Source organism: Sylvia atricapilla, chromosome 1, assembly GCF_009819655.1.
Source record: "Sylvia atricapilla isolate bSylAtr1 chromosome 1, bSylAtr1.pri, whole genome shotgun sequence".
Classification (NCBI taxonomy): domain Eukaryota; kingdom Metazoa; phylum Chordata; class Aves; order Passeriformes; family Sylviidae; genus Sylvia; species Sylvia atricapilla.
In genome coordinates this window covers 118,605,593-118,619,273 of record NC_089140.1, presented here as the reverse complement: position 1 = coordinate 118,619,273, position 13,681 = coordinate 118,605,593, and the positions used below count along the sequence as shown (strand labels likewise).

Sequence of the window (13,681 nt, the reverse complement as noted above, 5' to 3'; positions counted from 1 at the left end):
ATGTGTAAATTATTAGTATTAGAAGTTAGATCAAAATTGTCGACTGTTTGGGAGGCTTTGTCTGGCTATTTGTAGTAGGACATGTCTCACTTGGTAAATTTTTTTCCCTGGAAAACACTTAAACAAAGCTTTAGCTTGGTGTTAAATCATTGAGCTAGGATTGGACACTAAGACAGTTTTTTGTTTGTCTGGTCCTATAGTTCTTTTTATACTTGCTAGTTAGCAAAGCAGGAGTCGAGGCTCCAAATTTTGAGGTTTTGAGATACAGAAACAAATTTCATGTCACTGTAAAGCAAACTGAGTAAATAGAAATGTTCATCTATATGTGTAATATACAGAAGTTTCACCTTATGGTTGTAACTTATCTTTTTTTGACTCCTAGAAAGCTGAATGGATGACAACTACCTGTAACCATGCACTTTATGCAATATGTGATGTATTTACACAGTATTTAGAAGTACTTAGTGATGTTCTTTTGGATGATATATTTGCACAGCTGTACTGGTGTGTGCAGCAAGGTAGGAACTGTACCAGTTATGTTAAAACAGTGTTAACATTTTACTCTGTTGAATGTGAATAAACAAATGCACTGTTTGTCTCTTACAGACAATGAACAACTGGCTCGATCTGGTACAAACTGTTTGGAGAATGTTGTCATCCTTAATGGTGAAAAGTTTACCCTAGAAATCTGGGATAAAACTTGCACTTGCATGCTGGATATTTTCAAAACTACAATCCCTCATGCGTAAGACAACTGTTAATATTTATACTTTGTAGAATAGTTTATCTAAATGATTTACCCATTTCAAACTATTAGATCTCTCATAGATGGGATAAAAAAAGCTGTTAAGTGTGGACTAAAGAGAAACAGACTTACTTGTAAAGTGATTATAAATGAGGTGTAGGTATTCTTCTGTATTGTTAATGATAAAGTGTTAAAAGCTAAAATACCCTATAGGAGATAAGCAAAACAACAACAACACCAACAACACCCCCCCCAAAAAAAAAAAAAAAAAAAAAAAAAAAAAAAAAAAAAAAAAAAAAAAAAAAAAAAAAAAAAAAAAAAAAACACCAACAACCCCCAGAATGTAACACGAATCAGTTTTAAGGTTTTGGATTTATGGAGAAGTACTATCTAATTTTTTTTTGTTATTTTCTTTGTAATAGAAGATGCAGACTTTGCTGTTTGCAATTACATGTGGAGCCTTTTCCATGAAATACTAAAATACTACAACAGTCTTACGGATTTAAGTCTCTGTGGTTTATGGTCAATTCTCATATGCTTATATGAATCTTAATATTTTTGTGAAAATGACATTGGATATTTGGTAACTCCTGTTCGTATAATAACTCTGTATGAGGTTTCTTGGAGTAAGGCTGTACCATTCTAAGTGCTGTGTTTCATCCAGTTCATATTTTTTGCTTCTGGGACCTACTTCAGGCCTGAAGAAAACTGAAGCAAAAGGAACCTTCTGCATGTCAGTCTTTCCTTAATTTTAGAGTTGTATATCAGATAGCACTGTAAGAGAGCTTCATTCATCCATTAAAAGATAAAATCTGTCACTACCTCACCTGTTTTATTATGTAAGTAGGTATAAATTAATTCCATCAAGAATAATTATAAAATGAAGCTGAAATATTTGGGAGCTAGCAAGATACTTCTGCATTTTGGTAAATGCCAGAAATAAAATCGGAACCCAAATCTCTGGATGTAAATTTCAGCTGAATTAACCCTAATTTACTGTGGCCTGTACTTGGAAAGATTTTGAATTTAATGTTCACTAGCAGAACATTTGCTTTGGTTTCAGCATATGATCAAAACTTAAATTTCTGGGTGTACTTATAGTTGAATATTAGAAGTCTTTCTAGAGCAGCATTTTACATATCTTGATATTTAGATACTCAAAATATTCTTGTTGCCTTTAGTTATATTTGAAATAAGTGCATTATTCACTTTGATGTTGAGGCTCTTCTGCTTCTCAAATGGGTTATTTTTCTTAGGAGAGTATCCGACTTCTTTCTTTAACTTTCTCTTTCTTTCTCTTAATCTTTCTATACCATCTTTTGATAACTTCATTATATTATTCCTTCTAAAATTTCTGGGAGGTTCCCAACTTCGGTAGTCTTATTTTGATTTTATGTGAAGGTACTCATCTTCTTTTCCTTCTCTTTCTGAGTCCTAGGAAGATACTTGGTTTTTCCTCTATTTTATGGGATCTGGTTCTTTTTCTGAGTCTCCTGGTTTGACTGCCATTTCATATTTTTATTTCTTAGTCCCTCTATTAGCTTTTTTTTTTCTCTCCAGTGGAGCTTTTCCTGCCCTGCCTTCCCATCCATAGTTTTTTAGTATTTTCTTTTTTGACAATGCAGTTTTAATACTCAGCTTGTTGTGGTGGCTGCTTCAGTGCTTAGAGAAGGCAAATGATCTTTTTACCTTTGTTTTTCCATGCCTGGAAGTAACACAGTGGTTAATGTTGAAATGAAGACAGACAAATCAAACTCTGGTATATATGAAAACTTTATGGGCAAGTACTTTATTGCCAATTGCCTTCAAATAGTCAGAGGCTATGAATCTCTGGAGTGTAAAGTATCTTCTGGCAGAGCTTCTTATTAGTCTAAACAGATAGGGTTACATTTGGGTTTTTTTAGCATTCATATGAAACATCTTCCAGGTGTTGTGCAGCTTTTCTAATTTAAGAGCTGCAACATTGGCTGTGCAAGTTTTTAGTTGCAGTATCAACCTCTGCTGGTTCTTGGCAAGTTACTTTTTTGCAAAGAGTTGATCATATTTCTTTTTTGGACATGTACTATATTTACTCAGCTACCAGTTTCTGCAGGGATCAGTTACTAGAAAACCACAAACCATTTCAGTACCGAGTATTTAATTTAAATTTTCTGAAGCTTCACAAGAGCGAGTCTTGGCTTTCTGGTGCTGAGAAATCCAGTGTGAGTGCCCTCTTCAAAAAAATTCAGGAGTTAGAATTGGTTCCTTGGCCAGACTATGCTGGTCTGGCCTCTACCAGCTCATAATGGCTTGTTATCCCAATACCTCAGTTTATGTCCTTGGAGCATTCAAGAATCAATTCAGTTCTCTGTTCCACTTTATTTGTTGCCTTATTACATGCCTCAGGATTTTATCTATTCTTATTCTTCTTTATCTATTCTCCAATTTATCTTTTTAGTTGTCTTTGTCCAGTATTCAGTTTTCTGGAGTCCAGTGGTATATTCATTTAGGATGCTTAACTTGATGGGGAAAACTTTCCCTTAAGGAAGTGCAGACACAAATGTCCAATATGTGTTATCTCACACAGATTGAGACTAAGGAATTTGAGATCATGACAAGTAACTTCAATCTTACTTTGCAGCAGTAGATTGGATAGAACAAGAAATGATGGGACAACTTAGGTTATTTAATCCAATTGCCTTCAATTCTTGGCAGGCACAGACGGTCTCAGTAAGTTACAATTACTGTAGAAATATTTTAGTGCTAAGGTTAAGATCCTCAAGACAGCAGTGTCCTATAGGAAATCAGGGAAGAGATCAGAAGTATTGTCAGTTATTTGATACCTCATAACAGCAATGAATCCTGAGTGGAAGTGGTGAATTTTTAAGTGGAAATAGAAACATAATCCTAGAATATACCCTAGACAGAGAATGCAAAACATCTCCAAATGTTTGTGTGATTTGTTCTGGAGTAGATTCATTCCTTATTCTAGGTCAAGCTTAAGGCAGTGTGAGAAGAGGCCCACTAATGGCACCAAAACACTGCCTTAAGAGAAATCCAGTGCTTCTGAGAAAAACTAATCCACCTCCATATACTCCACTTGTCTATCCAAGGTAGTTCACAGAATTGTTAAACTTCAGCAAACACAGTACTTTATTCTTTCACATGTTTCAAAGTCTAAGTGCACTTGAAATGAATGCAAAAAACCCACACCATGTTGAAGGGGACTTTCTAGAGTGTTGGTTCTGATTGATATTTGAAACTTAATAAATTTGGGACTGGTTTTGTGTTTTCAAGGCTGCTGACTTGGCGACCAGTCGGTGGGGAGTTCTGCTCTGGCTCTCCCTCTGATGCAAAAGAAAAACTGGTAAGCTGCTGAAATAAAACAATAATTTAACATTGCAAGAGTTCAGTACAAATGTGTTGTGATGTAGAATAGGTGAAAAATATACTTGGTTTAAATACATTTTTCAATTTTGATTTACTTGAATTTTTTTCCAGCTCAAGCACTATTTAATGTTTAAAAATGGCAAGGAATTAATTGATAAAGAAGTATGTATTTGTTTGCAGCAAAGCTGACTTGAAGAAACTGGCTGTAGGTAGTTACCTGTGTTTGTTTTAGGTAATGTCCTGTGTCTGGCAGGTTTCTCTAATACTGTATTTGGGCTTTGAGTTGTTTTGTGGCTTAGGTCATGGTTTTCCTTTATTTTGATATATTGGAAAGAAGAGAAACTGCTGAAGAGGGATAGATTGACCATTAGATTGACTTTTTCTCTTTTTTTTGCCTCCAAATTTTCTCAACTAATAAGACCTTAAGTATCTATTTAAAGTAGAAAATTTTGTAACCATCAGATTTCTTAGCATTGATTGAATAAACTGATGTGAAGTCTGGATTTGCCTGCAAGTGACAGCCCTGTAGCTGCTTTGCTGCTGCTGAGAATTAGTTCAGCTTTTGGTCATTCTCACAGGATTACTGCATAAAGTTCTTTATAGATTAATGAAGCACTTGGTAGTAGTTGCTCAAGGATAATGGTCCCAAATGAGCTTTACTAAGAGACACTGACTCCCTCCATTTATCTTTATGAAGTCTTAACATAATTCAGTTTAAATAGAGGGTAAATGTGAAGGCCTGTTCTCATTACATGGGTATTATGGGTATTATACCTTCATGCTGTACCGTGACTCATTTATAGTGGTTTGATCTAAACATATTGGCTGTATTTTTGATCCATGTATGTCAAATATAATAGCATGCATAAATGGCAAATAAATGTCTTAATCTTGAATAAATTGAAAGATCTTTTCCCTTTGAAAGAGTTTAGCATGAATGTTTTTAAAAAATACTTTTGTCTTCAGTGTAAAAAGATATTTTGGAACTTCAGAATTAACAGAACTTAGATAATAAATGATACTAAAGGAAGAATACTTTGGATGTCTCATTTAGTAAGATAGAATCTTTGCAGGCTTCAGATATTTTCGTCCCATTTTTCTTTAGGTTGCTCAAAATGATGGAGTGTTTTGCCATCTGTAGACATTATACCTATTAAAAAAATACTTAGTAGAGATGAAAACCTTGGTCTACTGATATGAGAAGCTGAGGTGTTCTTTATGGGAACCTTGCAGCAAACGTCCTATTCTTGATGTGGTAAAAGCCATAGTAACTCTTGAGTGACAGAAGAAATGCTTGGAGAGAGGATACGAAAACCTGAAAAATTACTTGCTATCGGAAAAATACTGCTCACTGAACTTTTCTGTGTACTTAAGTATTTGTCACTTTTAAATTTTCAGTTGTTTCTTAGTAGCTCATCTTTCTGGTACATGTGTGCTCATAGCAGGGATGACTAAAGTCAATGAAAGTGCAGTGTCAAAACAGCAAATGTCTGGAGCTCTGAAGAGCCCAGCACTATTACCAATTACCACAAGTTTTCTGTGAGTTAATTGCTTAATTTCTTTCTCGTTCTTTTCAGGATACAATCTCCCAGAAATCAGTAGATATCCATGATTCCATCCAGCCTCGATCTTCAGATGGACGCCCGTATCAGCCCAGCACAGGGGCCACAGTAGCTGAAGAAACGAGTAAAGCCAGGCCAGCAGCAAGTGCGTGCTCTGCAGTGCTTTGGCATTTGGTATCTGTTAGGAATAGTATGGAGCACATGTTTGATATATTATTTAAAGCCCCAGCTGTGATTTCAGAAACATGATATGAAGAAATCACCTTGTTTAAATTCACATAGTATGAGAGAATTCTCTTGGACTCCTATGAGTCCACATTTTTGGCCTGTGTTTTAAAAATATCAAGAGTTCAGCTTGCAGGCTTCTAGCCTTTTTACCCAAAGTAAAATATTAAAAATAGTAGTCTCCTTACAACGCTGTATGAGATTTCTTTTCTTAGGAGCAGAGATTTTTTAGTGCAAAATGCAACAGAAGCAGTAAAAAAAGAAAGAAAAAGAATTGTCTATGATTTGAAGAGAGTTTATCAAACCCTTATTCAAGATCCTTGTGTAGTTATGCGTTGTTCCTTAAAATGGTCATGTGGTACATCAGTACTTGCCACAGCTGCAAACACGCAATGATGCCAGTGCTGTGCTGAGCCTCCTGCTTGGGAACAGCCTCTGGCTCTTGCTGCTGCACTGAAGTCACTCATTTTGGTGATTTTTAGGTAGCATTGAACCAGGTTGTTCCAATGCATCACAGACAACTTTAGGATAACAGTTTTTTTATGAAGTTCCAGTTGGTAACACGGTGATCTGTCCTGGTCTTAGTAATTCGTACAGGTGGATTCCAGGTTTGGTTTACACATGTGCTTGAAGTTAAACTGTTCTTCAACTTGCCCTCAAAACAGCTCAAAAAAGTTCTCTAGTTAACAAGTAATATTCTTTCCTTTAAAGAATTTCCAGAACAGAAGTTATTTGCTGCTCTTTTGATCAAGTGTGTTGTACAGCTGGAACTCATTCAGACGATCGACAACATTGTGTTCTTCCCAGCAACTAGCAAAAAAGAGGATGCAGAGAATCTAGCAGCAGCACAAGTAAGTGGAGCTAATAGGTGTCTCTCTCTTTTTAACACCTTTTACTCCAAAGGTTTTAAATATAAGGTTTCTTAAACTCCTGTAGCATCTGCTAATTTACAATTTTTACTTGTGTTTGAGAATTTCCATTGGACTGTTGTGATCTTGTACAAATTCCATTGAATTGCATTTGCTGTGCCAGGGCAGCACTGTGGAGATTTAAATATGTATTGTTCCAAGGGATTTGTGTAACTGAGGTGTGGATACAGCCTTTAATACAGTGTTAAGTTTAAGTACAAGTACAAGTGTAAACAGGGTAGGATTGAGTTGCCACAGGAGATTGCTGAAGATGGTTGTGAATTCTTTCTTCAAATATTTTTTTTTCCTTTCCCCCTTTTTTAATAGAGAGATGCAGTAGACTTTGATGTCCATGTGGATACACAGGATCAAGGGATGTATCGTTTCCTAACATCACAGCAGCTTTTCAAACTTCTCGATTGTCTGCTGGAATCTCACAGATTTGCTAAAGCATTTAATTCAAACAATGAACAAAGAACTGCTCTCTGGAAAGCAGGTGAGTCAGTCCCCTTGGAGAAATACTTTGTGACAGTGTGAATTGACCCAAAAATAGGTCAAAAGTACTTTGATGCCAAATGTAAAAGTTGAAGCTTTAGCTCTATAACTGTATGATTGCTAAAGGGAGGAGAACTAATCTGTGAAGGTGCAAATATCTCTGGTTTCCTAAATTTAAAGTTTTCACGGAGGTACAGCTGCCAAGCTGAGTCTTGGCCTGTAGGTGTGAGTCCCATGCTTGAAAACTGCAGGCACAAACAAAGATTTCACAGCCACTTAATACAGGAAGCTGATATTAAAAATGGGTGCCAAACACAATTATGGCACTTATAAATAGGTTAATTTCTAGCAGTGCTTCGCTGTACTAAATATTATGACAAATTAATTACCTGTGAGGTGGTTCTTCTGTCTGTGTGCAGAAGATGCTTAGAAAGAGAAGTGTAAGAAAGAATGTCAGCGGAACCAAAGATGTAAATGGCTGCTTGGAATTCCTGTAGGTTTCAAAGGCAAGTCCAAGCCCAACCTGCTGAAGCAGGAGACGAGCAGCCTGGCCTGCGGGCTGCGCATCCTGTTCCGCATGTACATGGACGAGAGCCGCACCAGCGCCTGGGAGGAGGTGCAGCAGAGACTGCTCAAGTAAGGTCCATGGAGCTGAACCTGCTCGTGTTATTGCTGGTGTTCAACAGAGGGGTGGGTTGTTTAAAAGGACAGACCTCCTCTGTTTGCAGTAAACTTGTAGAGCTAACACACGTGCATGGTGGTCACAGCTGATATTAAGAGTTTTATGTTCTGTGAGCAGTGCTGTGCCTCCAGCTACTGATGCTGTCTCTCCTTTTTGTTCTCATTACATGTCTTGCAAGGAGGACAAAGATTTTGTCACCTTTTTTTTGTATCATGTGGGTAGGTGGGGACTTACTATAGCTCATCTTTAAAAAGGAAAGCAGCTATCACTTAAACCATGTTGGTTCTTTCACTAACCTCAGGTTTTTTAGGGAACTGGCACTGTTTGTTCTCATTTTCAGAAATGGACACTGGGCTTAAGCAGCCTTGTGAGCATACAGAGGCCTTTGGCTCTTTGGTTATTGATCGGAATGTTTTTTTGTTTAAAAAGTTTTCGAGTAATTTGGAATAAGGGAGGGCTTTCAACCTCAACAGCAACACTTAAGACTAAGACTTTAGGGTTCACAGACTAGGAAGCAGGGATGAAAACTGCCTGGTTACATCAACATGAGATGTTCCTAAAGTCTCCACATAGCATTTTGTCACATACCTGTCAAAGAGCACTCAGTAAGTTTCAAATACATGCACAAGCAGCATAATCACATTTTGTGTGCTTACTTATTACTGAAGTCCCAGGACTTTGGGGGTTTGATTTGAACAAAGTCACTGCTTTCTGCCATTAACTAGGCTTAGAGCAGCTTTCATAAAACAATGCTGTTGTTCTACACCAGGGCTCTACACTGCCAGAAGCTGCAAAGCCAAAGCCCTGTCTCTGCAGCCAAGCTCAAAAGGAAATGTGAGTTATTCTTCTGTGTCTTTTGTCTCCAGTGTCTGCAGCGAGGCTCTGAGCTATTTCCTCACTCTTACATCAGAAAGTCATCGGGAAGCCTGGACTAACCTTTTACTCTTATTTTTGACTAAAGTCCTGAAGATAAATGATGAAAGGGTAAGTAACTGTTTGGAATGATGTGTACAGGTAAGAAGTAGTTCCAGACTGGTACCTGACACACAGTTACAGACTTGACTTTAAAAGCTCCTGCTGCTCTGTGGACACTCTTGTGTTGAGGGAATGTACATTCAAACTGCAATTGACAGATACTGACACTAATAATTCAGTGTGAAGGTGCAGTGAGTGATAAAATAAAATGTGTCAGAGAAGTTTAAAGATGCTGGAATCTTTTAGAAGTGTGTGTTAAGTTGTTTTTACCCCTTTCCTGCTGAGGAAGACAATTAGTGATGATATTTTATTCAAAGAATTAACTGTTGTTTCTGCTGCCGGTGCTGCAGGTGCATGTACACCTTCACCTTCTCCAAAGCAATTGTATAGTGAATAAATCCCTGTTTTATCTCCCTCTGTTTCTAAGAAAACTTGGCTGAAATAATTAAGTGAAAAAGGCCAACTGCAAGAAAAAACTCATAATCGAAAACGATTTCCTCTTGCAGAGTAAGAATTAGTAAGGAGCTTTGTGTAGCTGGTGAGCATCTGTCAGAGTGCATCACAGCTAGCCTTATTCTAGCACTGCTAATGTCAGTTGTAAAGGTGTTTCTGCTTGTCACATTGTGGATTTCTCACCCCCATTTGAGAGAGTATTTAAAATTCTTGTTTTGCCGTTTGCTTCCTGAGGTCTACCGATGTATAACAGCCATTTCTTGTTTGTTTTTTCCTCAGTTCAAGGCCCATGCCTCGTTCTACTATCCTTTGTTGTGTGAAATCATGCAGTTTGACCTTATCCCTGAGCTTCGAGCTGTCTTGCGAAGGTTTTTCCTGCGGATTGGTGTGGTTTTCCAAATATCCCAACCACCAGAGCAAGAGGTTGGAACAAGCAAGCATTAGCAGATAGTGACACTCTGTTTCAAAGTTTATATTCCTCAGCTAAATAAAAGGACCAGGTAGCTGGGCCACTCTGTCTGGATCTCCATATCAGTGATTTCTTTCTCTGGCAATGTGTATCCACGGGTTAATGGTACAGACACTTCCAACTGTAATTAAGGCTTGCAACACTCCAGTCCCTCTCTTTCCTGGCGGATTCTCTCTCATCGGTTTCTCTTGCCTGGCTTGTGCTGAGCACAGAGCCAGTTTATAGCACAGTCCCCTTGCCAGCACGGGCTGCAGTGTCCTTTACTGTCCTAGACAGCAGCATAGCAACAGATGTCTGTGGCGGGTGTGAAAGTAAAATGTACCCAAAGAAACATATATATGTAAAGGTTTGAGCTTCTGCAAGAAGTACAACTCAGGAGAGCTGTATTTTGAAGGATAAAATGTTTATAGTGAAAAGAAAATGGAGATTATTGTTCATGGAAAAAAATATTTAGCAACTATGTCTGATATTCTAAGATTTTTGCACACTCAGGCTGTCTGAGACATTGGTAATCATCCTTCTGTGAAAATGTACAGAGATGCAGGTCTGTAATATAAACTCCTTAACACTATACAGTTCTTCCCGAATTATTTTATTTCTGTATTACTGATCTGTTGAAAGCCCATAACTCTTCCTTGTTTACCAAATGCACTAGAAGTTTGGGTTTCTTTTTTTGGGTTGTGATTTTTTTTCCTGGGTGTTTTTTTTTTTTTTTTTTTTTTTTTTTTTTTTTTTTTTTGTTATTTTTGTTTTGTTTTGTTTCATTGTAGCTCAGAAGTTATTGTTACCGACTTTTTGTCAAGAACAGCGGTAGAAATATCACGACTGACATAACTACCTGTAATATACTTGTTTTAGGGCTTTTAAATATAACGAGCCATTGAAATGATGATCCTTCAAGGACTGGAACTTGAATCACTGCAAACAAGTCTAGGTTGTGTCTGCTGTCAGATGTTTTTTGTTTGATGTAGATTTCACTCTTATGTACAGAATTTAATGTTGGATATATTCAAGTAACAAATCTGGCATGGTTTGGGGATGGTTAAATTTATTGGAAATGTATTCATACTGTGAATTGTGCTCTGATGGTTAACAGACGAGATTGTCAAGCATTCTGTATTACAATGGATGTAGAAATTTTTTTCAGATGGACAAAATGTATATGGTACAGATATGTAAAGTTTTCTATGTAAAAAAAATTCTGTACAACTTTCTGTACAATATTTGGTTCTCATCTGGCATATTCTAATCAGGTTATAGGTCAATAAAGTTTTTGAACTCTTTCATCAGTGCAATCAAAACCAGTCTAATCCACAGCTACTTGTTTTACAGTTTGCTTTGCCTCTCACGCTTTTGTTTCAGAGGAGCAAACCCCAGACCCAGGAGCAGAAAGTTGGGTCCCCTCTGGTTGACTGGGATGCCTCTTCTCACTGTTAGAGACAAATACAGGAGTGGTAGATTAAACAAAAAGATGGGCAGGGCTGGAGGAAAATAAAAGCACTACTTGAACTGCTCAGATGGACCCCTGTAGTTCTGCACAGATAGAAGCTCAAGTGCTGCCCGTTGCTCTTTGGGGATTAAAATACAAACACCAAACAGCTGGTGGAGAAAGGGAGAAGGGAAGGGCTGGCATTGCAGTTCTGCTGACTTGGAACACATCATCCAGCTCAGCCTTGTCAGTGTCTTCGATTTTGTTACTAAGAGTGGAATTGGATTGTTCTCCAGTGGGTTCCCACAAATCTGACTGGCACAGGAGAGCAGTGTGAGGAGCAGGAAGGGTGAGGGAGCCTCCTCTCTTTTCCAGGGCAATGGGTCTGCCACAGACATTGATAGCAGGCTCTAGAAATAAGTTAAATACTTACTGGAAAAGCCAGAAAAGGGAATTAAAATGCTGTGACTTGTGATTCAGAGTTTGCTCACAAAATTAATCATGGTGGAGCAAAACCAAATAGCAATTTACCAGAGTCAGGAGGGAGAGAATTGAGGTGGTTTGAATTAATTTTAGCCTTTCCTCTTGGGCTATATTTTACTTGTTCAGTTTGTTGTGCTGTGTTTGAATCTTTAACTGCTGTGCTAGGCCAGGTCTGAGGTGTTTCTTTGTTTGACAGTGATCAGTAATAATTTTTAGAGTGAGTATAATGTGTCCCATCCCTATTAATTGTCATACTGTCCCCCATGGCTTTGGCAAACTGTTCTGAGACCATTACCAGGGTGTTCCTGACACTGCTGCCCTGAGCACTATTTAAAACAGCCACTGCTCCTTGTGTGTGTGCCCAATTGCATTCTAATCACCTGTGTTCAAGATAAAAACAGTGAGTACAATGAATTATCTAAAAACCTGGGCCTGTGGGGCTCTTTCTGGTTTTAAACCTCACTGCTTCATTGTTTTGTTGTGTACTCCTCTTAAATAATGACATTTTTCTTTTACAGCGTGGCCTTCTCATGCCTTATTTATTGCTTAATGTGGAAAAGGCCCAACAGCTGTTTAATTTTGGTTCATTCGGAGCTGAACTTAGGTGTCATCGTAGCTCTTCAGTGCCTCTCTTTAGTTCTTGCAATGCTAGAGTAGCACCAGGTGTACTCTGGGCATTGTGTTCAACTTGCTCCTCTCTGAACACTCACATTTATTGTCATTATCCAAAATCTGGGGTCAGGGGCAGAGAATAGATTCTCTTTTAGCCATCTCACTATCCATCAGGGCTGGGACTGCAGGTACATTTGTTTTGCAGGTGAAGCTGTCATGATAAAAAGTTAGGGAGGCAGAAGGGCCCTGCCAAAAGCTGGACTTGGCAGAGGCAGAGAAAGCTGAAGAAAGATCTGGAAAGGAAAGATGCAAAGGACTCAGTGTGGCCCAAGCAGCATCTGAGTGCCACGGGGAGGGTAGCTGCAGGGAAGAGTGGAATTCATGGTGCTAAGGGCTGCTGAGCTGTGAGCTTAAAGTAATTTCAGTGGTTTCAGGCCACGGCACAGGTGAAGAAAGTAATTGAAAGAGGGGTTGTGCCACATGCTGGCTATAAAGTGGAGGAAAGGAATGCCAACTTCTGATGGTCTGTGGCATTTACAAAACGTATTGCAGTGAAATGAGGGTGGCTTTTTAGGGGAATGCTTCATGCTTCTCTCAGGGGAAAAGCCCTGATTAAAATCAGGGGAATAAAGAATAATTAAACTCTAGGCAATCAGATGAGGGAGAAATTCTGCACCTAGCTTGCAGTTGGTACAGTGAATGTGTCTCTAAGTTCAACTTGTGAGGCAAGTGGAGAGAGCCATCAGGGCAGGTGACAAAATATAGATGGCACAAGGTGAGCATTGGCATGAGAGGGAGGTAGGTGTACTATTACAGAGCATTTCCTCAATGTTCTTCCCCCGTCTCTGGGAGTCCAGGCTGAAGCAGCCATGCAGCCTGAGGTTCCTGCTCCAGCCCAGGTCGGGCATTACACCAGTGCCCCTGCTTGAGGGGCCAGCACTGTCAATCCCCACACTGATGAACCTGAAATTACTCTTGAGCCAGGAATTCAGGGTAAGAATTATCCTGATTTGGCAAATCCTGTTTGGGAAGGAATGTTCTAAGCCCGTGAAGAAGCTCAACACCACACAAGTTTGAAGTACAGCTGTCAGCAAGCTGCCTGCTGTCATCAAGGAACTGCCTTAGCCTTCAGACAGGTTTAGAAAAGCTTGAAGCTGGCAGTGTAGTAAAAGACCTTTGTAAAAAGTTCTTGTTTTCATCAGTAGTTTATTAGGATCTTCTTTCCTCTCTGTTGATCAGGTTTGGGGCTCTCAGTGGGAATTTCCTAGCCAAGA

General features: G+C 38.6%; 1 protein-coding gene across 1 annotated transcript in view; it reads left to right on the top strand.

Annotated features, from left to right (window-relative positions):
• ARFGEF1 (ADP ribosylation factor guanine nucleotide exchange factor 1) overlaps window positions 1-11,165 on the top strand; it is an 85,891-nt gene extending 74,726 nt beyond the window's left edge. Inside the window, 9 exon segments of the mRNA XM_066332061.1 lie at window positions 383-518; window positions 607-745; window positions 4,022-4,091; window positions 5,692-5,821; window positions 6,613-6,752; window positions 7,137-7,305; window positions 7,802-7,940; window positions 8,853-8,970; window positions 9,694-11,165. Of these exon segments, the coding sequence (XP_066188158.1) occupies window positions 383-518; window positions 607-745; window positions 4,022-4,091; window positions 5,692-5,821; window positions 6,613-6,752; window positions 7,137-7,305; window positions 7,802-7,940; window positions 8,853-8,970; window positions 9,694-9,858 (1,206 nt within the window). The 3' untranslated portion in view covers window positions 9,859-11,165.
• The last annotated feature ends 2,516 nt before the right edge of the window (window positions 11,166-13,681 follow it).